Source organism: Colletotrichum scovillei (genome assembly GCF_011075155.1).
Source record: "Colletotrichum scovillei strain TJNH1 chromosome Unknown Contig00007, whole genome shotgun sequence".
In the NCBI taxonomy this organism is placed as follows: domain Eukaryota; kingdom Fungi; phylum Ascomycota; class Sordariomycetes; order Glomerellales; family Glomerellaceae; genus Colletotrichum; species Colletotrichum scovillei.
Genome location: NW_023336265.1, coordinates 1,229,431 through 1,252,695, shown reverse-complemented (window position 1 = coordinate 1,252,695; position 23,265 = coordinate 1,229,431). Strand labels below are relative to the sequence as shown.

Genomic DNA, 23,265 nt, shown 5'->3' with positions numbered 1-23,265 from the left:
AACGATGAATTTGACCAAACGTCGAACGGACTTTCGGACATAGCCTGGCTCCGCACTGTAACTGAGATACTACTGAGCTGTGATCGATGTTACAGAGCATTTCCATTGAGGGGCTAAGTGAATACTAGCATAATTAGCAGGCGCCCGGGCGCCAATCATTTTGTCGTCATTTCACCGCAGTCTATAAATGGTACCGTGCAGATCATCGTGACGCCGGTGGGATACTTCAGGTTTAAAGACTGTCTGAGGTGACGTGGAAGCTCAGAAAGAGTTTGAAGGAACTTCGGGATTTAGGGAATCGCCGCTCCCTGAAGACTAATTTGAGTTGTAAGGATCAACGACGGCTAGATAGTCAAAAGTTCGCATACTACCAAAGTATATGTTTGTATTGATGAATTCCCTTCAGTGCTCAGCCATCAGGGAAAGATTCCACCTTCCCGAGCTCCTCGAATACATCAACTATTTGCCCATGCATCAATCTGCTCATAATACGTCATTGATTCTCTTAACATTGGGACCGGGTATCTTTTCTATCTCTCTTTCTCTACCAAGCACCAACAATGCCTGCTATGGGGATATCGATACCTGTTGTGTAAGAAGCCGTCTCGCTCAACAAGTAGACGTAGGCGCCGCCCAGCTCCTGAGGCAGTGCCAGACGCGGCATCCCACCGTAATACTTCATCTTGGTGTCCCAGTCAGGCGAGGTCTCGACGTAATACGTCAACGCAGTCTTGACGAAGCCAGGCGAGATTGAGTTGACACGGATGCCATGCTCGGCCCACTCCATGGCCAGCGTATGTGTCATGTTGCGGATGGCACCCTTGGTCGCACCATACGGTGCAGAGGGAGCAGCCTATGAAGCACCAAAAAAAGTCAGTCAAGGAAACCCTCGTCTTCATCACCTCAACCACCACCTCAACCACCACACGCACAAGGACTTACCCGGTTCGGTCTGTACGAAGTCATACTCGCAGTGAAGACGATGCTCCCCTTACACCCGAGCTTGATAAACGCCCTCGCGGCGGCCGTCGCACAATTCCAAGACCCGTTGACGTTGAGCTTGAAGAGCCGGTCAAACTGCTCCGGCGTGAAGTCGAGCGCGGGCTGGTGCTTGGTCGCGCCGGCGTTGGCGACCATGCCGTCGAAGCGGCCCGTCGCGGCCACCACGGCGTCGACGGCCGCCGCGACGCTCGCGTAGTCCGTGACGTCGCAGTGCTGGAACGCGAGCTTGCCGGGGAACCGCTTGAGCAGGGCGGCGAAGTGCTCCGCCGGCTCGGTGATGTCCAGGCTGTACACGCATGCGGCGTCGTTGGCGAGGCAGACTTCTGCGATGCCTAGGCCGATGCCCTGGTTTGCACCCGAAACTTTTTGTGGACGGCGTAAGTATATGGACGACCTCTCTGCTTTGTATTTCGTCAGGATACTTACTTGCGATGACCTTGTCCTTGAGAGAGACCTTCCAGTCAGCGCCGGCTGGAGGCAGCGTGCTGAGGTAGGCCGGGGCATCGTTTGTGCCGTTGGTGGTGCCGTTGGTGGGGATTGCGGCGGTCCCGTTGCCGTTTTGGTCAGATGAGCCAGTCATTGTGAAGATGTAGATGTGTGTGATGCGCAGAACAGAAAGATTGAAGCCGGCTTTGATTCAGATGCAACGACTAACAGAGCTGGTGAATTGACTTGTAGATGGTATCGTAAGCTGAGAGATACAGAATACCTTTCCTTGCCTTAAGTAAACAGAGGAACGGGCGAGGGGAACGTTGTTGAACGCAATACTCACCGGCGCCGTGGGGTTCCTCGGAGATCGAACACCAGGAGGCTCCCGACACGCGGTCCGGTGCGGATGCAGCTTCCGGATCGGCTGTAGACGGGTCATCGTGTGGTAACTCCGGACCGTGTTGTGTCACTTACAGCCGCATGTTTCTCAACTTGCTACACACACGACAAATAACCCACGAGCCGGTGTTTGCATTGCAAGTTGCAACCCATTCCTGGAAACCCGCTTGCCTCGAGACGCGGTCCTTCCAAGAACTGGGCTAGTTTCGATTACTCCCAGCCCCATTATTTTCCATTGTCCCCGAGTCGCGGCAGCACGCCCTCCATCTGACTTGCGCTAGTTTGCTAGTTGATTGCCCTTCCGGGGTCTCCCTCCCCCAGACCCCGCAAAATTCGGAAGATTCGTCTGAGGGCCCCCCGGTTCCCCAGATTGGGGGAGAAAACATGCCAAATGACTTAGTTCAGATGATCTACGAACCCTCGTTGGTCGTACGACCACCATACGAAACCAGGCTGCCTCTAGACAAGTCGCGTGTAAGCTGGCAAGGGCGGCACGCCGCACTTCAAGACCACCAAGGCAACTTTTCATCAAAGCTGACAAGTATTACTCGGACGCTATCGGTAGCAAGCCTGTCTACTGTTTCCTCGGCCGAAAGCAATTATGCGAGAGAAAGGGAGACAGTTTCGAAATACTTAAGACACTTTTACTTGCCAGTTGATTTCGGTTGGCTTTCGATCGGCAACTCTGGGCATCTGTTTGGAACTCTGCTTCTATACTTCTCCTATCCAATAGTCCTCTTGAAGATTTCGAGAGTGTTATTGGGCCTTGTTAACTTTCCAAAACTCCCAGTCAACCGACAAAACATCACCGGCAATGGAGAAGAACGAGACTGCAAGCAACGAGCATGAACATGCTCTCTCCAAGAGCGTGGAGCTGGTGGGCGTAGACGACTACGTCCCCGACAGCGACGAAGAGAAGAAACTGGTCCGCAAGATTGACCTCTACTTGCTTCCTCTAATCTTCGTCATGGTTCGTAACTCGATCAGAATAATTCTCTCTAAACAAAAAACGCTTCTAACATCGATGGTTCCCAGTATCTCCTGTCTTACATGGACAGAACAAAGTACGCTCTCACACCAAAACACAACCTCGAACCCCCCTAAACTGACAATATCCACAGCATCGGCAACGCCAAAATCGCCGGCATGGACCGCGACCTCGACCTCGACTCCTCCCGCTACTCAATCGCCCTCGTCGTCTTCTTCGTAGGCTACGTCCTCTTCGAGGTACCCTCCAACATGGTCCTAACCCGCACCCACCCCTCCCTCTACCTCCCCGGCATAATGTGCCTATGGGGCTCCGTCACCATCGGCATGGCCTTCACGCCCACCTACAAGGCCCTCATCGGCTTCCGCGTCGTCATGGGCGTCCTCGAATCCGGCTTCGCCCCCGGCGTCTTGCTGCTTCTCTCCTCGTGGTACAAAAAGGAGGAGCAGAGCAAGAGGTTCGCCGTCTATATTTCTGCGGCCATCTTGTCGGGCGCCTTTGGCGGGTTGTTGGCCGGCTCCATTACCAGCGGACTGGACGGGGCACATGGGATCGCCGGGTGGCGGTGGTTGTTTGTCGTCGAGGGGGCCGCGACGGTGGGCGCTGCGCTGGTTGCGTTTTTTGCGCTGCCTGACTTCCCGGCGAATACTTCGTTGAAGAAGTTTAGTGAAAAGGAGAGGGAGCTGGCGATTCGGAGGCTCCAGAGCGCGGCGGAACATCTCAGGACGGAAGAGGAGCCTCGGCTGGGACATTGGGCTGCCTTTAAGCTCAGCATGATGAGCTGGAGGACCTGGCTCTTTGTCGTTGGCTACATGGTAAGTTGAACCCGCAAACAACCCCCTCCCTTCCCCTTTTATCTTCAAGACCAAAGGAGTCAGGAAAAGCTAACATCTCCTCTTCCTCCACAGGCTATCGTCGGCTCCTCAACGCTCTCCTACTTCTACCCGACCCTCGTCTCAGGCCTCGGCTACAAATCCACCGCCGCCCAATACATGACCATTCCCATCTTCGGCATCGCCTTCGTCTCCACCGCCGTGACGGGCTACTTCGCCGACCGCCACTCGCGCTTCCGCGGCCTCATCCTCGGCGCCTGGATGACCGTCGCCATGCTCTGCGCCGTCGTCACCTGCGTCGTCTACGACTTCAGGGCGCGCTACGCCCTGCTCGTCGTCATGGCCTCCGGCCTCTGGGCCTCCAACGGGCTTGCGCTCTCGTACGCCTCGGTGAGCTTCGGGTCCATGCCCAACGAGACGCGGGCGATTTCGCTGGCGTTTGTGAACGCCATGGGCAACCTGGCGCAGATTTACGGGGCATACCTGTTCCCGTCCAAGGACGCGCCGAAATATCTGATGGGATTCGGCGTTATTAGCGGGTTGTGTTTTACGGGTGTGGTGTCGTATGTTGCGCTTCACGTCTTTTTGAGAAGAGAGATGAGGTCGGCATGATTGCTCTTGCGTGAGCTGGGTCGCCATGTAATAGGATTAATAGAAACATGTCTAATAAGATTCTAGTTTCCGTAGAACTAAGACGCTGGTTTAAAGTTTGACGTTACACAAAAGCAGCTGGAAGTGCCATATTTATACGGAATTACGCCACGCTGAGACATCAGACAACATAGCTGACCTATTGGGTGCAAGATTATGTAGGCCCTCTACCTGGCCTGAAAACTCAAAGCCAGATGCAAAAGTAAGTAGTGCCACGAACACTACTGAAAACAGAGGTCCGCGTTCACAATCCAGGGCGTCAAACTCTTTGTATCTCCAGTCGTCCTTAGAATACGATGCAGAGAGAGCCGAAGGATCTCTGCGACTGATTTGTGATTTACTTCGGCCCCGCCACGACAATGCCGACTGGTTGCACGCCGTGGACCGGTGGTCAGACTGAGATAGAAAACCACATCTTCGCACTGGCCCACATAGCACCCTGTCCCATAGAAGCCGTCTGCAAACTTCGACACCGCTCAATAATCAAGCAAATCCCCAATGCTGACTATATTCTTGACCACCTCGCCAGCCTCGCAGTCGGACTCAGTACGAAGCCAGACGTCTACTTCAGCCGGCGGCATGCGCCCGCAGACACTGGCAACCAGGCCAACTGGTAGGCAGCCTGCGGGAAATTCAAGCTTTGGTTCGAGATTGTGACCGGTTTCTTGCTTCGTGATTTCCTTCTTTCTTCGTTATTCACGATTTACAGCAACGACATGATGTACGCCAAGCAAACCCTCGTTGAAGGGATAGGCGTCCCCAGGAACATGATGGTCGGGTCGAGCAGAAGCAATTTGGGTCATCGCTATGTGTTACACATAAGATAATTACCCAGCGACAAGACACCTTGTCACATCCTTGGCTACTAGAAAGCCTCCTTGAAAGTATCACCCAAATACGGAGGAGCACACGCTCTTTTCACTTGCATCGGCTCTGTTGCCACAAGGCTGAAACGATAACGGACGGAAACCACAATTTCTTTTCTGTAACTCTACGATGCAGGGTTGATGATGCATACCTAGTAAGCCATGGTACCTATGGAAACCCGAAAACTTTGGAAACCAACACAACGTGAATCCCTAGGGAATCTTACTTGGTATCTTCCAGCTCCTGCAGCGCGAGGTTCAAGTTAAAAATGGTTTGAGCGAGAGCCTCGCGTCTATCCCGCATCGCTGCGTTCTCTCCGGCAATAATCTTGAGTATCGTGTCATCTAGGATCATGACCAGGTCAGGGGTGAAGATCTTGAGAGGGCTGGTCTTGGAATCGAGCAAGAAGTGAAATATGACCTGCTGCAGCACAACATCAACGAATCGCTTCCGAGCGACCATGTAGTAGCTACGGAGGGCGTCGTGGATATCCTCTCTGACCTGCTTAGCGTTGGAACGATCGGTTGTAAGCTTGGAGAGCATTGACTTTGGCACCCACCAGCCTGCAGCTCCGGAAGACCCGTCTTCTTGCTGAGACGTAAAATTGAAGGGACTTCCGTTGTTTTTGTTCGCTCCCAGCGTGTTTTCTCCGGAAGCAGGACTTGCGTTCGTGCTCGGTTTGCTTGCAGTAGCGCCATCGACGTTTCGGACGCTCTCCGGGCCAATGGTCTTGTTGATCGCTTGCTGAAGTCTGGTGGCCTGTGAAACTTGGAGATTGATGTCGAAGTAGTGGTTCATGGTGTAGGGCTGTCCACTAAGCTCGACTTCAAGGAGGAACTGAGCATGATCCAAAGCTCGCTGATAAGCTGCACGGAGCTTGGGCAACAGAAGGTGGTTATGCAACATCTCAAATGTGTTGCTGTCGCCTTCCCATTTGTGTTGCAGTGTTAGGCGAATGAACGTGTGAATGACCACGATCACCTGACTAACATGCTTCAAAACCAGGGGCTCCCACCTCTGGGTCTGCTCCTTGAAGGCCTGTGCTAGCAATGAGCCTGGAAACTAGACTTTTGTTAATGCTGAGCATGATGTGTTATCAGAATAGTACTTACCGAGCCAATCTCGGCAGTGCGAGATCGATGAAAGAGATTTTCAATACGGCCCAGAAGTAAGCCTTGTACTGGCTTGGGGCATTCGTAATCCATATGCTTCAGGATATCACCGAGACAATGAGTTGACTGCTCGTCCATAGGTACCCTGAATCCAGGACCAGGACCGACTTCCTCCTCGCTTTGGCCGTCAAACTCAAGTGTATGGCCACACGATGTGAGGTCCTTATTGAATGACTCATTCAGATTGACGATGCATGTGATGAGTCGAAAGTGTACGTCGTCTTGGAACATACCCATTCCGCTGTAATTTCCGTCTCGAGCTCGAATACAAACCTCTTGGAAACCTGACGCAATATTGGCAAGGTATCGTCGCTGAGCATCCGCTCGAGATCGCGAAGGACCTAGGCGACTGAGAAAAGTCTCAGTGTTATTGAGTCTATGACGTATTTTGGCCTCGATGTACTTATGATCCTTCTTGAAAAGGTCGCCAAGCAATTCTCGCAGACGGATACCGAGGCCGCTAACACCAATCCGAAATGTCGATTTGATCCTGTTCCACGGACGTTTAGAAAAGAACTCCTTCTCCGATGAGATTCGGTCTGTCTTCGTTGAGGTTCCTTCGTCGTCGCTCCGATTCTTCACCACACAGTATCCGAGGCGGAGGGGATGGCGTTTACCCTCAATAAGTTCGCATACGATCTGCTGAGTGACGCGCTCGGTGGCAAGGTCGGGCTTGGTGAGAACACCTATAGTTCGAAGCCCCTCTGGATCGACTTCTTTGGCAAGAGTGAGAGCCTCCTGGGTTGATGCGTCGACATTGCAAGGGATGACTGCCAGAATGATGGTACGCTGATCTTTGATGTATCTGTTGACTATGTTTCTGACGATAGCAATGTCATCGTTGGTGGTCATGCCCTTTGTAGGCGTGCGGAAAATACCCGGGACGTCGATGATAGTCAAGTGATATTGCTGGCGTTCCAAGGTCAGCAAGTTTTACAAATCGACAATATCGGAGTTGGACGTACGTCCGGGCTATTGATCTCAATCTTGAGAATGTCTTCAGCAAAGACCGGTAGCTTTGAAGCGTCCCCATCGTTGATATCGCGAAGTTCCATGGCTTCGTTCGCCTGAGGGAGGTCGTACTTATCAGCATCACAACGGTGGCCTCCCAACGCGGGTTTCACTTACCTTCATAAAGACATCCGCCAACTCCAGGTCGTTCTCCTTAACAGAGAAACCAAACTTCTTCAGTCGCACCTTTCGATCCTCGTTGGAATCCTGGCTCGGAACGATAGAGATCCGGACGGTCTCGGAGGCATCGCGGCGACAAGCGATTTGGGTCGCGTAACGGGTGCAGAGCTCAGGACCGCGGGGGAAGGCCAAACCCGTCATGCACTCCAGGACAGAACTCTTACCCGAAGACGGGTCACCTACCACGACAACTTGCGGCAGGGGAATAAGGTCGGCGACGCCGAGAACGCGGAGTTTCTCAATAGTTTGCATGCAGGCATCGTCGCGGAGCCACACACTGGCAGGGTTGTCGCCGTTGTGGTGGTTGTGTTTGCCTGCCATGTTGATTCTCCCTCCGTAAATTGTCTCTGATATCAGTAACCTTGAGTAGTGAAGAATGAAGGTGATGGAATAGTAGACAAAAGCACGAGGACACGAAGAATAAACTCGAGACAATGTTGGATAGTTGGCGGAGGAAAACGGATTGTGTTGTCGTGTTCGATGGAGGCAAGCTGCGTCTTCGAGGTTTGTGAAGTGGCAAACGAGAACAAGATGAAGGTAGGCAGACACCTGCTGCTCAAAGGTCAGACGATTGGTAGAAGCGTGCCTTCCAGGTCAGGTGAACGAGTATGTAAGAACGAAGGGCGGTTTCCGCAGGATCACGTTGAGATGACCCCTTCCCATCGTGTCCCTACTGCCGGCAAAAGTGAGAAGGTCGGACAGAAAGAGGCATGAGGATGCAGCTCTTCGAAGCTACTACTACCTACTCGCTTGATTGGTGCATCCAAAAGCTTTGGAGCAAGCAATAGTCTTCTGTGTCTGCCTTCAAAGTTAAGTAACAGATAAGACAGCCCTTGCCCCCGGACTCCCCATCAGGAAACTTGCGTTCACAATAAGTCAGGGGATCGCACCAGCACTGAAGACAATTGGCCATGCCGCAACTTCGCATCTATCGTTACATGGTCGGTTCAGAGTTCTTACTGCAGCAACGTGTGCAACATCAAAAGACCTCGCAGCGAGACTGACCAGTGGGTTATCGATATAAAATGACATTGCTGATGCTGATCTACTCAAGCCCTGATTGCTCGTTGGCATCGCTACTGAATATGCTACACAATAAAACATAGAAATGAGAAGACACGTTGTGTCGTGCCGTAACCTGACTCGCTGCACTTTTCCGCCTCCCGTTCCTAGGGTATTTCCTCAACCGGATGTTGGCTTCTTCTTGTCCATGACGCCCTTCAACACCTTAAGCTTCTCTTCCGTCACCTTGATTGCCTCTTCAATCTCACGCTCATCCATACGATCCTCTCTGACCCTCTCCTCCACAGTGCTTGGCTCCATTGCTCGCTTCCGAATGGGCAAGCTGCCTTCGTGCAAGCGCTCCAACCCAACTCTTTCCTCCAGCCACTCCCAAAGCTCACTCTCTTCGCGCCTCCACATCTCGTCGTACGCCGCAAGACGATCCGGATAACCATACATGCGCATGTCTCCAGACGCTTGTCTGCCAGGCAAGCCAAAGCCAAACCACGTAGCAACGAGAAGGCCAACTAGGAGACCATACATCATGTTGCCCGTGAGTAGTGGTTTGGCAATGTCGAGAACTGGCTCGAGAATGCCGCGGACAGGCTCCAATGGGCCCCAATTTGTCTTGGGAACATGTCTGGGACGAACCTGCTCGTCCTCGGCGTCTGTTGTTGAGCCGGCCGCCTTGCTCTTCTTGCTCTTCTTCTTGCCCTTGGGGCCTGAGCCCGCTCCCGCACCGCCAGCGCGGGCTTTAGTCGACACAGCTGATTTCAGACTGGCAAAGAGGTCTTTGCAGTACTGAGTCTGGCCATCGTTGGCCCCCTTTTCGATTGGACCTTCATCATGTTAGTTCATGCCAGTGATGTAGAAGACAGGTTCAGCTCACCCTTCAACCAACTCTTGCCCGTCCACTCAATAGTGCAGTTGGATTGCACTCTGGTAGAGTTGTTGTCGGCCCACGTCAAACAGTACTTTGTCTTGACGCTGAAAATGTTGCCGTTCGGTACATCTGGGGTTTGTGTAGTGACGCTAAAGTTGATGGCTTTCTCAAAATCAAGATGATCTAAAGTCTCCGTCACAAGACATTTTGTCTGCTTCGGACCGATGGCGCCATTGAGAGGCTTGATGTAAGTGAAATACCGAGACTTATTGTCGAGAGTCAGCCCCTTCTTGTCTTCCATGGTCAATTCTGTGCACTTGGCCTCAACAGTGAGCCATTTTGTCATCCAGGTGACCGAGGCTGGGCCGAAGAGCAAGTTATACACCTTGCCCAAGGGCGCCGGAATGACATCGTCGCCGACAACCCTGTCGTAATGCGTGTCAGAGTCTCCGCAGTCGGTTGGCGCATGAGTGGCCGGGCCAGGGAAATCATTGCCGCCAGGAGCAGCACCAACAGCCTCCTTGACGACATCGGCCACAGCGCCATTAGCACCTGCGCCAGATACCTTGCGGGATACGGTCTTTCCGCCTTCGGGCTCAGCGTTGACTTCTGACAGCTGCGTGACATCTTGCAAGTCCTCCGCGTCGTCATCTTCGTCGTAAACGTCGTCGTCATCGCCAGAATCACTCTCTTCATCGGTGCCGGACAAACTACCATCATCAACATCTGCTACCACAGCACTATTCGCGTCAACCTTTTCTGTCTTATCACCGCCAGTACCCTCGAGCTGCACTCCGTTCAGCGAGCTTTGCAGGGTCGGGTGACCAAGTTTCCAAATATTGACAATCAGGTCGTAAGTCGAGTCTCGACTGGTGAAGCTGGCGAAAATATGCTTGGCATGTAGGGTCGTGATCATGAGTCCGTTCTTGAAAACCAGGGCCGTGCTGCGCTTCTCGACGCTTACTATTTCGTCAAAGCTCATGACAAGCGTGGTCGACCAGCCGAGGATGTTGCTGCTAAAGCACAAGTGGCCTTCGGATACGTACAGGCGGCCGTGCGCCAGGATCTCGCGCTGCAACGCACAGCTGTAGTCTTCGATGAGGTAATCGTCGTCGGGCACGCTCTTGAAAAATCCATGGAAATCTCGATTGCGCTTCTTGCTCGCAACCGCGAATCCCGTAAGTTTCGGTACGCTCGCGTTGGCTTGAGGGTGAGCAAGAGACGCGTTAGCCGCAGCAATGGCAGCGCCAATAGTAGTAGCCGTACCTCCCGACACAGCTGAGCTTCCTCGCTTGCGATGGCGTCCAATGGCGCTTCGAATACTTCCACTTCGTTGGACTCCTGAAATCTTGTCTTCGTGTATGCTGCCTTGCGGAGGGGTTCGGTCCCCGGCACTTCCTGGATCGTACAGTGATTGGGGTCTCGCCGCGTTTCGGCCGTCGTCTACTCCGAGGTCGCGCGTGGCAGCGGCATAGGCAGCGTCTGTCGGGGCTGACTCGCTTCTAGCTCGTGCGTCCGATTCGGGGAATTTTGCTGTAATGGGCGTTCCTGCATTGCTGGCTGTGTCCGTTATACCTAATTGACTGAGGCTTAGCTCGCCCGACCCAATGGTCTTGACTGCTGGCTCTTTCTCCATGGTCGAGCCTGTTGCGGATGGAGGTGGCGGCTCGACCTCGGGCTGCTCGTCGATCTTGATATCGGGGGGTTTAGCTACGTTCTTGTTCTTGGGAGGGGTTGGTCCTATGCCGGTATTCTGGATGGTACTTGTGAGCGAGGTCGCGGCGTTTTGCGCAGCCGAAAAGACGGATGAAAAGAAGCCGCTTCCGCCAGATGGAGTTCCTGGGTTGCTTGCGGTCCCGTTCTCGGGTGTGGGCGTCAAAGGCGCGAGGGTGATGTTGGACAGTTTGCTAGGCCCTATACTTCCAGATCCTGATCTACCCCTGCGGTGAGCAAGCATAGTACCCGTGGCAGAACCACCATTCGTGTTGCCTGAGGCAGTGACAGAAACCTCGGGAGCGGGCTGCGGAGCTGGGGCCGGCGGAGGAGATTGAGCGTAGGGTGCGTTGTGGTCGGTCGGTGTCGGAGGGGTGTTGACAATGACGGGCGTCTTGTCGGCGTTGGGCGGGGTTTGGGGTACGAAGGAGGTGTCGATTCGAGATGTGTTTGTGGAGGCTCTGGAGCGACGTCGCTCAGGCGAATGCGTTGTTGATTGTTTTACGCGAGATGCATCTGCGTCGCTCGTCGCATCCGGTTGTGGCGGGGTCGAATTGTCTAGAAACGGCTTTGTGGTTGTGGTGAGGTCAGAGGTGGAAGCAGTGGCTCTGCCTCGGTCTCTTGTTCTCCGCGTGTCTCGGTCGTGGTCGGGGGTTTCGTCACCGCCCAGGGACCGGTCGGGGCTTGTGGCGGCACTGGGAGTCTTTTTTGACTTTGTAAAAACACCTTTGAGACGGCCAACGGGGGATGGCGATCTCGTGGTGTTTTTCTTGGGTGGCACAAGACTTGTGAAACTGCGTTTGGAGCGCAAAGAAGAATCTGTCGACGACTCGACGGATTGCGTCCGCTTGGCAGAGGAGAGAGTGGATCGCGCCGAGGCGATCTGGGAGAGTTGGTCGTCCAGTATCTGCGGTTGGGGTTCAGGCAAATGAGTTGCCTGAACAATAGGGGAAGAAGTGGTCAAGTAACCTATTTGCGAAGGATGTGTCGATATGGCACCTGGTCGAGAGTGCTGAGAAAGAGATCTAATGAGAGGGGGCGGAAATCGTCGTGGTTAGATAGTTGGTATTGTATGGATGGTTACATGGAGAGACGAAACAGTAGGAGGTGGTCGGGGGAGACATGGACGACCCTGACCCCGTTTGTTCGCACTCGCTTGAAATGGAACATTCGTCAGGGACACGAGTTAAATGTGCTGAAGGGACCCCCAGGCAGCTGTCATACGGCGATTGCCGCAGAGAGTGGATGAGGGGGAGCTGAGACCCATGGGCCACGGAGCAGAGAGAGAGAGAGGAGAGGAGAGCGCATCAGCCCCCCCTCCTCTCCGAGTCTGCTAGTCTCCCAGTCCCAGAACCCCCCGGACCAGTGAGAACTGTCAGACCAAGGATGGCCAGAGCAGCCTACTACGGACGCTAAGCCCGCTGTCCTTTCTCTGTCTCTCCACTTGATATGCACAAAAGAGAGACGGCGCCGTTGCGGGTTGTGCCAGCAGACTGGGGCCGAGTTGCGCAGCACCCGCAATAATAGCAGCTAGGTACTATTCGTAGCTCGCCTCGTCATTCGATGGAGACACCAGTGACGACTTTGAACGATGGGGGGAATGCGCCACGCGAAAAGACGTGGCCTTGTGAGGTGGTGGTGAAGAGCACGGAACAAGTGCGCTCGGATGCATACATATGTAAGGTGGTGGGAAGAATTGAAGGATGAGGGTGCATAGAAGCCAGCCCCAACCGTGTGCATAGGTAGTGTAGGCAAGACGGGATAAGGAATAAGCAGGAAAAGGTGAAGGTAACTAGTAGAGATGAAGAGAGACAAAACATGCGGGAAAGTAACACTACTCACTGAAGATCGTCAATATCAGGTTCGTCCAGCGACGGCATGCTTGTGGCTTCCTCGGTGCTGGCATCGTCCGCGTCGCGGGTGTCGTGGGCGGCGTGGCCGTGCTCGGGGTAGTGGCCGTAGTCGTAGTCGGGAAACCCTGTCGAGCCGTCTTTTTCCAATGCAAAGCTGTCCGTGTCATGGACGTAAGAGCCGCTGTCGCGTCTGTTGGACAGATGGCTGGCATCGTCGTCTCTGAGTGCTGGAGGCGTAACAGCTGGAGCGGTAACTTCTTCCCCCTTGACCCCTATCAGCAAAGCGGCGGTGGCGGCAGCGGCTTCATCTTCTTGGGCTTCTTGTTTTCTGCGGCGGCGCTTGGCAGCAATTGACTTTGGTAGCAGCTTGCTCAGAGCTCCTCCGCTTTCATTGGCGGTGTCCATGGTTTCCCGGGCCAGGGTTCTGGTGATTTCCTAGGATCGTGAAGCTCGCAATTTTCGTACTCTTTCCCGAGCAATGTGTGTCTGCAGTCTGGCGGGTTGTTGCTGTCAAAGGCTATACGCGCATTGGTTGCGAATAGTGGGCACGATGATCATGGTCCGCGGGTGCAGGGAATTGGCAGTATGGAAATTAAGGTCGAGAAGACAAGACAAGCTTGGAGAGGATCCGTAGGGAGGTGCGATGCGAGGTAGGGGTGTACTCCGTAGAGTGTATCTGTAGACCTTGTGTATTGTTTGTGTATGACGGTGAATTATTCGGAAACGAAGCCGCGGGTGTTTTGTCGTTTTCCGAGTTTATGCGATGCAAACGGGGGGCCCGTTTACTGTTGTTTCTTGTTTGTGAGCCTGTAAGGTGGTGCAAAGTGCAAACGTGAAAAGGTGAATGAATGAATGAGTGAATGGGTCAAGCCATGGGTGAGAGCAAAAATGGGTTCGCAGTTCGCAGTTCGCACTTCACGGAAAATGGGAAAGTTTGCAATTTCTCTGGAGACGGTGCCGGAGCCGAGGGGACCCAAAAGGAAAATGAAGATGGAAAACCCGAGAAGGAAGGAGGTCCAGGTTCTGGTTGCCACCTTGATTTCTATTCGTGCCAAAGGTAAGAGCTTCCCGTCGCACTTCCCAAACCCAGGTCGTCAGTTTCAACTCTGACCAAGGCAAGAACCACCAAGCCGGAGCTCTCTTTCCACGAAGAGCGTCATCGTCACTGGAGGCGAGGCAAGTTCCTGGTCCAGGCGGGTTCCTCCTTCCTCCTTCCTCCTTGGCTTGAAACGGAAGGGGTACCTTGATCTGTTAGTGCAGCCCCGTTACATAAGCACCTACTGTACGGCGTATGGCACCTTACATAGGTAGTTCTCACTTCCTCCAATTGCCCCCAGTCCCCGCCCTCTCCTCATAACCCTCACAATAACCAAATGCAAACTCATATTGGCATAAAGGCCGGTTGCTTCTTTCTGCCCGCTTGGCGACAGCTCTCCATTATTACGAGCAGCCTGGAATCTCTCAGAATCGGGAATCTGGGGCCGTCAATCTGGCCAGCCCCAATGGACCTGAGCCACCCATAAACCATGTTACTGCTGCATTATATGATTGACGCCCGCCACCCGTGATCCGGGAAAGACACTGCGCTGCTATTTTGGTTCAGTGAAGTGGGCAGTGGCATCTCTTTTCGGTGGATCTATCGGCGACTGCGCAATCCCAAAATGCAAATCCCCATTCCATCTCCACGTCAGCCAGCCAGCCAAACATCCCATGATTTTCCATCTGCGAGTTGCACCTGGGATCTGGGACCTGCATCGGGATGATTCCACCAGATGTACCCAAAGTCAATCTCTCCAAGGCCCCAGCAAACTGAAGAGTACGGAGTTACCTATGTATGTGGCTGAGTGTCTCTTAACAGAACCAAGTAGCATCTCCTGCGTTCCCGACTTCCCGTCTCGGCTCACTGCTCAGATCACATCTCACCACCGGCCGACGAGCTCCATTCCACTCTAGCCGGATGCACCAGCACCACATGGTCTCTGGCGTACCTTAGGCAGGTCGAACCAGAGAGGCCAGCAGATCCCAACCAGCGTATCAACGGCTGGCCCGGAGCCTTTCATCCCACCTTTCTCACCCACCCAGCCCGAATCAGTCCGCCAGCCCGCGCTCCTCCTCCTGGCGATGCATGCACGTCTGGCAGATTTGCAGGTGGTTTTCCCAGCAAGGTTTCGATGACTGACCCGATTCGGGACGGTTGTGGCCGTTGGGTTGCCCGTTTGGATCAGGTGCTGGCTCCGGGGGGGGGGAAGCATAGCTACGTCAGGGGCCTCCACAAGTGCGGATCGTGTCTCGCGGGTTACGGTCTACGGCTTTGCATTGGTGCTTCGCCCTTCTTTTTCCTTCATTTTCCTTCATCGTGATAGGCTCGTCTCTGGAGCGACGAGACACCGCGCAACTGGATATTGGACAATGCCGTCCCCTCTCGCGATTGTTAGGGCGGGGAACAGGTGGCAGCCACAGCGCAGCCAAGTTCCAACACGCGCAGACACGATGCCCGAGTTTCTGGGTTCCTTTGACATGCATTTTGCGTCATTCAGAATCTCTCAAAGTGTTGGCCTGTCTCACTCAGTTCCGGCACTTACTGTCATCGTCACGGTCTGGATTGACGAGTCACTTCCTACCGACTTACCCTCCAGACATGGCGTCGCTGTTACTTGACTTTTTATCAAAATATCAAATTTGACAATGCAAGTGACGACTGGTGGCTTGAATACTTTGGCAATTGAATGTTGACTGTAAATACATACGGTATCATGATCTGCTCGACTGTTTCGGTGTTTTGTATAGTGTGCCCTGTTGTGGTACAGCGGCACCAACTTCCCTTCACAAAAGCCGTCTGAAGTCTCTTTTGAATTCTGTAGCAACATCATCGAGATGTCATTAGTCGCAGTAAGTAAAGCTAGCTTCCAACAAGTCGCTTGAGGCAATTACTAGCACCTGGTGACGTGGGATCGGTCTCTTTGCTTCCTTTTGACCTTGACGATTTTGGCAAGGTGCGCGGGTGGCCTTCAGCGGGAAGACGACGCTTTGACGAACGGAAAGCTTACGTACTCCAACCGCCCAATCTGGGCCCCCTTAGCCCCCCCTTCTAACTGGAAGCGAACCAAGCGTTGTCCCGCATGCTCCTGCACCAATTGTCCATTGCACACCTGACTGCAACCGGCGAAGAGGGCAAGCGGGGGGGCATCTTCTAGCGACTCTGGGGAAACCTCCGCGACCGCAACACCCCCGACCCCAACCACCGGCCACCGAACATCAGAGGCCGGTTCGTTGGACCTCCTCCGTACCTCCATCGGCGCATATCCGTACATCCCTCCACCTCCCCTCCACTACCACCGTCTATATCGGTCTGAGGCGGTCGCGTGATCCAAAAGCAAACGTGTGGACAGCCGACTTGGAGCAGAAACCAACCCCCAAACGACCTCCGAAACCAAACCGGCACCGGCACCCCGTCCCTTGACACATTACCGGCAGCCCACCTAGGCAGCCCTACAGTTCTTTTTTTCGCGATGGACGAGTCTTCGCTTGTCAAGGTAACCTCAGCCCTGAAAGGCACCTGTGAAACAATGTCTCTAGCAACCACTGTTCTAACAGCAAATCACCCAGGCGCATGACCATGCCAAAGCAGCCTCCAACGCCCAGCACCAGTCCGAGACGACGGTAGCAATCAACGAACACGCCCTCGCCGCCGGCGAGTTCGCCAACGCCGCCCGCTCCACCTCGAGCATCGAGGCCCTGCGCACCCTAAAGCTCCTCGAAGAGCACCACCAGCGCCTCGCCGAACTCCTCAAGATACCATTTGACCGTCGCGCCGCCGCCGCCAGCCAGAACCCTTCCTCCGAGACCATCGACGAGAAGCACGAATCGCAAGCCTCCGATGCCACGAGCGATGTCTCCTCACCCGATGATGGCCGGACCAAGTCCGGATCAGGCCAACAGCAGCAGTCCGCCGGCGGAAGCCCCGTCGCCACCGCAAAGGGCGTCCCGTCCCTGGCGCAGCAGCGCCGGTACCCGAGCCGCGAGATGACCTCCTCCATCGCGAGCAACCTCGCCTCGGCGCGAGGCATCCGCGGGAGCAGGAACCGGAGCCAGCCCATCCCGCCGAGCGTCACAAACGACCAGGCGCCGGGCAACATGGAAGTCCAACCCCGGCGGGACGGCTCGAGGACAAAGATGCAAAGCGTCCTCGACCAGTCCGGCAAGCCGGGATGGATCCCGCCAACGGCCGACTCCCCGCGAAGGGAGACGGAGCCCAGAAAGACGGAAGAAGTCGCCTCGCCCGCCGCCAGCGACGACGGATACTCCCGCTTCTACAGCACCTTTGGCAACATCATCAACCGCCTCTCCGCGCCCCTCGCCTTCGCAGGCCTGCCCCTCATCACCGAGGAATCCTCGTCCGTCACCTCGTCGTCGTCCGTCCCCGAACCCCACGCCGAGACGCCTCCCGAACCTGCCCCGGCAAAGCGCAGCAACAGGCTCAAACCCTCCCCAGCAGCCCCCGCCGAACCAGACCTCTCCAAAATCTACTCCCGCGCCACCCTCCGCGCGATCTCGGCAAGCAACCCCAACGACTCCTTCTACGTCGTCCCGACGAGCGGACACACAATGTCCTACGCCAACATCCTCAACTTTGCCGACAAGGAGAAGCGGCGCCTCGAGGCCTCGCTACACAGCGGCGTCAGCGGTGGCGGAGGCGGCGCAGGTGACAGCCTAATCGAAGACGACGAGGACGACTTCGTCGACGCCCGCGAGTCTCCCTCCATGATGATGGCGGCGCCAACCTCCCCCGGCGTCCGACGTCGCGGAACCGCCGCCAAACCTAAATCGGAACAGAACCTCAAAAATACCGTCGAGGAGCTCTACCTCGAAAACAGGGGCCTCAAGGACATGCTCGACAAGCTCAGCAAACGGCTCCACGCGTTCGAGGCCACGGCGCAGAATTCAAGTCTGGCGCTGGCGGAGAGCATTCGTCTTCGACGGCCCGGGTCGCCTGCGACGGTCGGGGCGTCTCCTTTTACTAGCGGTGGTGGGGGCGGTGGTGGCATGTCGAGCACCGACGCCGTGTTGAAGGCGCGGAATAAGGAGCTCGAGGAGCAGATGGCCATGGCGATGCAGCGCATGGAGGCGCTGGAGAAGGAGAATCGCACGATGGCGCGGACGCTGGAGAAGTATCGCGAAAAGTGGGAGAAGTTGAAAGCTGGCGCCAAGGCGAGGCGTCAGGCGCAGGGGGGCGCGGGGGAGAGTGCCGAGGCGGATGAGTCTGCTGCTGCTGCGAGCTGATTCCGTAGTTGATGATGACATTTTACGTAGATGACATGATGGAATGAACAATATGACCCGAGGCTTGTTATACCTCTTATACGAGAGTGGGTATCTCTTCCCCAGCTACAAAACCTGCCTTACTTGCCATAATCCCCTCAAAGTCGTGATATCACTCGTCTCCCCTCCCCTGCGGACCAACATAATGATCCCCGTTCCACCAAAAGCTCACGCTGAAACTCACACTCAGACTGCGGACGTAGTGCCACCACCCGATGGGAATATACAACACTTCTCCCGGCCCCAGCACGCAATCCCAGTACCGCAGCCCCCGAAACTCCTCGAGCTCCATCGGATCCCGGCCCTCCGCGTCCGGGTCCCAGCCCTCCACGGCGCCGACGTCAAAGGCGCTGGTATTGCTCATGTCCACCTTCTTCACCCCCTGACCTCCCCCTCCATATCCATCCTCACCCCCTTCTCCTCCTTCTGCCCCATCATCGTCGTCAAAGTCGTCATCGCCATCGAACCCCCTCGGACACAACGCCTCCGAATCCCGCGGCGCGTATAGCCTCACATACTTCTCCCCGACAACCTGGCACAGCAGGTTATGATACCCGTCCGTATGCAACGGCGTAATCGTCCCCGCGGGGCCAAACCACGCATTCACCAACGGCACGTCCAGCTCCGGCTTGTCAGCACTCTTGTTGAACGGGTGCGCCGGCGGCGAGGTGTAGCAGTGGTCCGGCGTGAGGATGTCATTTAGCAGGTGCGGGAGCTGTGCGAAGAGTTCGTGCTGGGCGAGGTACGTCGTGCCCTTGTCTGTCTCCTTCTCCGTCTCCGCTGTCATCCCCATTCTTGATGTCGTTGTCGATGCCGCAGTCGACCGAGACCCAGACGCAACAACACGCGCCAACAGCTCCCGGAACGGAATCAACTCCTGCGTCCACCCCTCATCGACATAACTCCGCCCAACCTCCACAGGCACAAGCCTCCGCCCGCCGTGCGTCCTCGACATCAGGTACCCAGGCGACGACCACGGTCTAGCAGAGAGCGCAGGCCACTCCGTCATCAGCGACGTCAGGAACGTCACAATACGCCTCGGTGCGCTTAAGTCCACCATAGTCTTGCCCAGTTGGAAGGAGCAATTGAGCGGTGAGACCCTGATGTCGAAAATGTGCCGTTGCATGTGCTGAGGCCAAGCAGGCTTCACTGCGCGATCTGCCTTCATGAACGTCATGACGATCTCTCTGTACCACCGACTTGCCAGCTCGAGTCGTTTCTCGTTTTCACAAGGGAGTCTTGAACAGGGGTTAGTAACAGTGGTGGAGCCCACAAAATACACCGCGCCTTGTCCAGCACGGCGACGAGCTCGTCTAGCACTTTCTCTTCGTCGTCTCCCTCTCCATCCTCCTCCCCCGTCTTTCCGCCCCGCGCCGCCCTCTTGGCAACGTACAAACACACCGCCGCCGAAAACTTGAGCAGACTCAGCTCCGTGTACAACAACCTCCAACAAAACGGCAGGTCCGCGTAGACATAGTCGTAAAACCGGCGGTAGGTCCGCTCGATCTCTCCGTCGAGACGCTTAATCACCGACTCCGATCCTCCTAACAATGGTGACGGCGGTGGTGGTGGTGCTGCTGTTGTATAGTCGCTCAAATCCACACCATAGCCCGCTGCCGCACACAACCCCAGAACTTCCGAAGCCAACCCCTCCACAACCCTCAAAATATCCGACCCAACGGGTTCCAGACTGTGTTCTTCGGCATTACTCTTAGACAGTTGTGGCAGCGGCGGGGAATCGGCAGAGAGGTGGCCGACGACGTCCGCGTAGATCGACGCCACTGCGTCGCTGCACTCTTTGACGAGGGCGGGATTATCAAAGACGGACATTTCGGTTCCCTCTCTTTCAAGAGCCCTCGTTCTGTTCCCTCACACACGCCCCCTTTTCGCTCTTGAATTTCCTTGACTGCGCTTGAAAAGGCTCTCATGAGCTGGGAGTTGGATTAAGTCTGGTGAGTTTGGTTGTGGGTAATTGATGCACAGGTAGGAGAAAAAAATAGTTGGAGATATTTGGTTGAGCGGGTCTTCGTCTGATCATGGCAACTGCGTCCTGCATTTTAGCTCGGGAGCATGTCGGATGAACACTCCTACCTGGGTAGCTACATAGCTTCAATGATTACGTTCCCGGAGTCGAAAAAAGGGTGCTTTAGACTTTGGCATTTCTACATCCATATGTAAACATACCCAGGTCACCTCATCACATCTCTTCAGCGTTGCATTGCTTTCGCATCCTTTGCCTGTGTCATAACCGCGTTGTATTCGCTCTGTTGAAAGGGGGTTCTGTATACTCTAACATGTCCATACTCCTACAATACCGTCCTGTCGTCCCTCCACCAGGTAGCCGTCCTTGACACGTACACGCTCCACGACGGCAGGAGTCTTGCCCTCCTCGGCATCAGAGATGCCCGCACCGCAGTCCCATTGGCGACCTTCCACCTTATCGTACACCTTTACAACGTCTTCGCCTGCTGCGCTAACGATTCTCCGCTCATCAAACATCATGCTTGTGATGGCGTTGTCGTACGCGTAGGCGTCGTAGATAGATCCTGTACGGAGATCCCAGATCTGTTCATAATTAGCAATGCCCTAGGTTAAATGAAGCAGGACCAAACTCACTCTGATGCTCCTGTCCATGCTGCCAGTCACAAGGTGGACATCATCGAATTGCAAGCATGTCACCGGTCCTGTGTGTCCCACTAAGCTTCGGTGGACCTGTCCGCTTCGCAAATCCCAAAACCGAACCATACCGTCGGCAGTACCGCACGCAAGAGCAGTCTCGAAGACTTGGAGGGCACCGATGAAATCGGCTTGCTGCGCGGGTGCCCGATTCGTCTGCCTCCAGGAGCTTTCACTGCCGAGAGACGCGGACGCCTGCGCTGCAGCCCACATGACGTCCAGAGTCTGGACGCAGCGGCCCTTTTCGAGATCCCACTGTCGCAACGTCTTGTCTGCCGAGCCAGACACGAGCGTATCGTTTCTGAAGTGGAGTGCCGTAATTTCGTCAACATGGGATTGTAGGGTGTAGAGATGGCAATCCCTCATGCTTCCTTCAGGAGGCTCGACCGGTCCATCGTCGGGGTTCTCAAATGCGATGCCATCTTCATCTTCGTCCCTTCCGTACTGGCTTCCGTGAGGGTCGTAGTGTGCCTTGCTCAAGTCCCAAAGTCGAATCGTAGCATCCATGCCACCGGTCGCGAGGAAGTTGTCGTCAACCTGCAGTGTGCGAACTGAGGCCGTATGCCCATCCAGCAAACCGATGCATCGTCCAGCATTAAGATCCCAGACCCTTATCGAGTCGTCCATGGCCGAAGTCACCATTGTTCCGAAGGGTGCGTCAAAGTCGAGAGCCGTAATCGTGTCCTGGTGCGCGCGAATTTCTCTAATAGCCGTGCCTGCCTCAAAATGCTCGTGCAAGATTGGCATCGATTTCCGGCGGACCACTCTCTTCTTTGCCTTTGATGCCGGTGTACCGGCCGTTGTTGGGAGCTTCTCGTACACCGACTGTGACATGAAACCAGAGTCATCCTCACCAGCCAGGTCTTCCTCGGTCTTCGTGGGTGTGTTTATCGCAATCGATTCGGCTTCGTCAACGAGCTCCTGAGCGTCTTCTAACCGTGTCTCGACATCCATGACTAAAGCTAGTTAGTACCAAGCCAGTCACCTGAGAGCTCAGATGATTGTGCAACTCACGGTCATGTTCCAGCAATGTTTCCTCCTGCTCCAAGTTGGCCAGTCTGTCCAGGATGATCCGGCGCATACCGTGCAAATTGGCAATCTTGTTGTCAATGTCACGGATCTCACTGCTTGCCATGTTCTTGCGAACACCCAGCATCTCGAGCTCGTGCATCATCGAGGCCTTGTCTTTCTTCAGATTGTGCAACGCCTGCGGTGAGCCGGCAGTGTTTTCAGTATCCTCCAAAAGCTTCCTGCCCCTCGATACCCGCCGTCGGTGCTTCCTGCCTTCTTCGGTCAGGTCCGGGAAGCTGGCTTTGAAGCCCTGGAAGAGAGAATAGGAATTATCGCTCTCGGGAATGTTCGCTAGCAGTTCGTCGGGTAAATACGTAAGGGCGCGATGCTGGATCTCCGTCGTGGACAGCTTGGACCGGACCATGTCTGTCGGCGTTGTTTTTGCCATGGAGAACATGCTTCGTTGGATAGTTGGCCGCCGGAGCTGCTTGTGGACCTCGGCCAAGGCGCCATGGTAGTGGTGATGATTATTGTTCCCTTGCTCGGACAGAGGACCCATCAAATGGCTTGCTGTTGTCGTGACCTTGCGCCCGAATGCTTCTATACCGCGAGTCTACCGACACGATACTTTGATCAATCATCCAAGTCTCGACGAGCAAAGCTGTCACGCGAGTGGCAAAGGTCGACTTACAGACAAGACGGATTGGTCGTCCCCGGCGGCCGCATCGTCGTGGAAGCCATACTGGTCGTGATCCGAGGCGGCCATGCGTACGTGTGCTCTCCCGTCCGATGCGCGCGACAATGAGTGGCACAAAGGGGGAGGAGGCGAAAGAGGACGAACGGGGCGGAAAAGGAGAAAAGGTGGTGATTTCGCAGCTGGGTGTTGTGGGAATAGCTCGCTCCGGGTTTGTGCTTCTTTTCGACCGGGTCGAGTTTTGTCGTCTCGGTCGAGAATCAGATACGTATCCACACTCCCAGCAGTGATCCCGGTAAGAACCCGGTTGGGGACGCCTCCTGTTCTGGATGACGCGCTAAACACCCGAGAAGCTCCCTGCACGGGGCACACGGGCACACGGGACACCTGGGCACGCTAACGAGGTACGAGGCTGCAAGATTTGGGGGGAGCCACTTCAACTGTGAAGGATCGCAGGGGCCAGTGATTGGTGCCCGCTTAAGCCACCCGATCTCTTGGGGGCAGCGACCTGCAGGTGCAGTGCACGGGGGGGTCGGAGACGGGCAGCCTCGCGCTTGTGCTGCGTTGGGACGAGTTTTTTTT

At 55.1% G+C, this 23,265-nt stretch overlaps 7 protein-coding genes across 7 annotated transcripts; 2 read left to right on the top strand and 5 right to left on the bottom strand.

The window, feature by feature from the left end:
• Positions 1 to 544: 544 nt before the first annotated feature.
• On the bottom strand, positions 545 to 1,582 carry HER10_EVM0002304 (uncharacterized protein; the record flags this gene model as incomplete). Its single annotated transcript, XM_035472021.1, has 3 exons — positions 545 to 853; positions 943 to 1,364; positions 1,429 to 1,582. 3 exons carry the CDS (start codon positions 1,580 to 1,582, stop codon positions 545 to 547), a joined length of 885 nt encoding a protein of 294 aa, XP_035331268.1.
• Positions 1,583 to 2,644: 1,062 nt separating this feature from the next.
• On the top strand, positions 2,645 to 4,263 carry HER10_EVM0004827 (uncharacterized protein; the record flags this gene model as incomplete). Its single annotated transcript, XM_035474458.1, has 5 exons — positions 2,645 to 2,800; positions 2,866 to 2,894; positions 2,952 to 3,198; positions 3,259 to 3,633; positions 3,727 to 4,263. The coding sequence occupies 5 exons, from the start codon at positions 2,645 to 2,647 to the stop codon at positions 4,261 to 4,263; spliced, it is 1,344 nt and encodes a 447-aa protein (XP_035331436.1).
• Positions 4,264 to 5,391: 1,128 nt separating this feature from the next.
• Positions 5,392 to 7,853, bottom strand: HER10_EVM0009662 (interferon-induced GTP-binding protein Mx1; the record flags this gene model as incomplete). The annotated part of the gene is made up of 4 exons (XM_035479142.1): positions 5,392 to 6,231; positions 6,282 to 7,250; positions 7,307 to 7,408; positions 7,470 to 7,853. 4 exons carry the CDS (start codon positions 7,851 to 7,853, stop codon positions 5,392 to 5,394), a joined length of 2,295 nt encoding a protein of 764 aa, XP_035331736.1.
• A 710-nt stretch (positions 7,854 to 8,563) lies between these two features.
• HER10_EVM0005044 (GRAM domain-containing protein) lies at positions 8,564 to 14,139 on the bottom strand. The gene is made up of 3 exons (XM_035474669.1): positions 12,973 to 14,139; positions 9,424 to 12,155; positions 8,564 to 9,373 (listed from the first exon to the last, which is right to left on the bottom strand). The coding sequence occupies exons 1-3, from the start codon at positions 13,386 to 13,388 to the stop codon at positions 8,715 to 8,717; spliced, it is 3,807 nt and encodes a 1,268-aa protein (XP_035331449.1). The 5' UTR covers positions 13,389 to 14,139; the 3' UTR covers positions 8,564 to 8,714.
• A 1,982-nt stretch (positions 14,140 to 16,121) lies between these two features.
• Positions 16,122 to 18,325, top strand: HER10_EVM0010126 (uncharacterized protein). The gene is made up of 2 exons (XM_035479595.1): positions 16,122 to 16,516; positions 16,590 to 18,325. The coding sequence occupies exons 1-2, from the start codon at positions 16,493 to 16,495 to the stop codon at positions 18,261 to 18,263; spliced, it is 1,698 nt and encodes a 565-aa protein (XP_035331766.1). The 5' UTR covers positions 16,122 to 16,492; the 3' UTR covers positions 18,264 to 18,325.
• An 89-nt stretch (positions 18,326 to 18,414) lies between these two features.
• Positions 18,415 to 20,132, bottom strand: HER10_EVM0009047 (putative JmjC domain-containing protein; the record flags this gene model as incomplete). Its single annotated transcript, XM_035478549.1, has 2 exons — positions 18,415 to 19,489; positions 19,576 to 20,132. 2 exons carry the CDS (start codon positions 20,130 to 20,132, stop codon positions 18,415 to 18,417), a joined length of 1,632 nt encoding a protein of 543 aa, XP_035331702.1.
• Positions 20,133 to 20,537: 405 nt separating this feature from the next.
• On the bottom strand, positions 20,538 to 23,013 carry HER10_EVM0001029 (mitochondrial division protein 1). Its single transcript, XM_035470791.1, has 4 exons — positions 22,681 to 23,013; positions 21,993 to 22,602; positions 20,919 to 21,934; positions 20,538 to 20,867 (listed from the first exon to the last, which is right to left on the bottom strand). Exons 1-4 carry the CDS (start codon positions 22,753 to 22,755, stop codon positions 20,592 to 20,594), a joined length of 1,977 nt encoding a protein of 658 aa, XP_035331190.1. The 5' UTR covers positions 22,756 to 23,013; the 3' UTR covers positions 20,538 to 20,591.
• Positions 23,014 to 23,265: the final 252 nt, after the last annotated feature.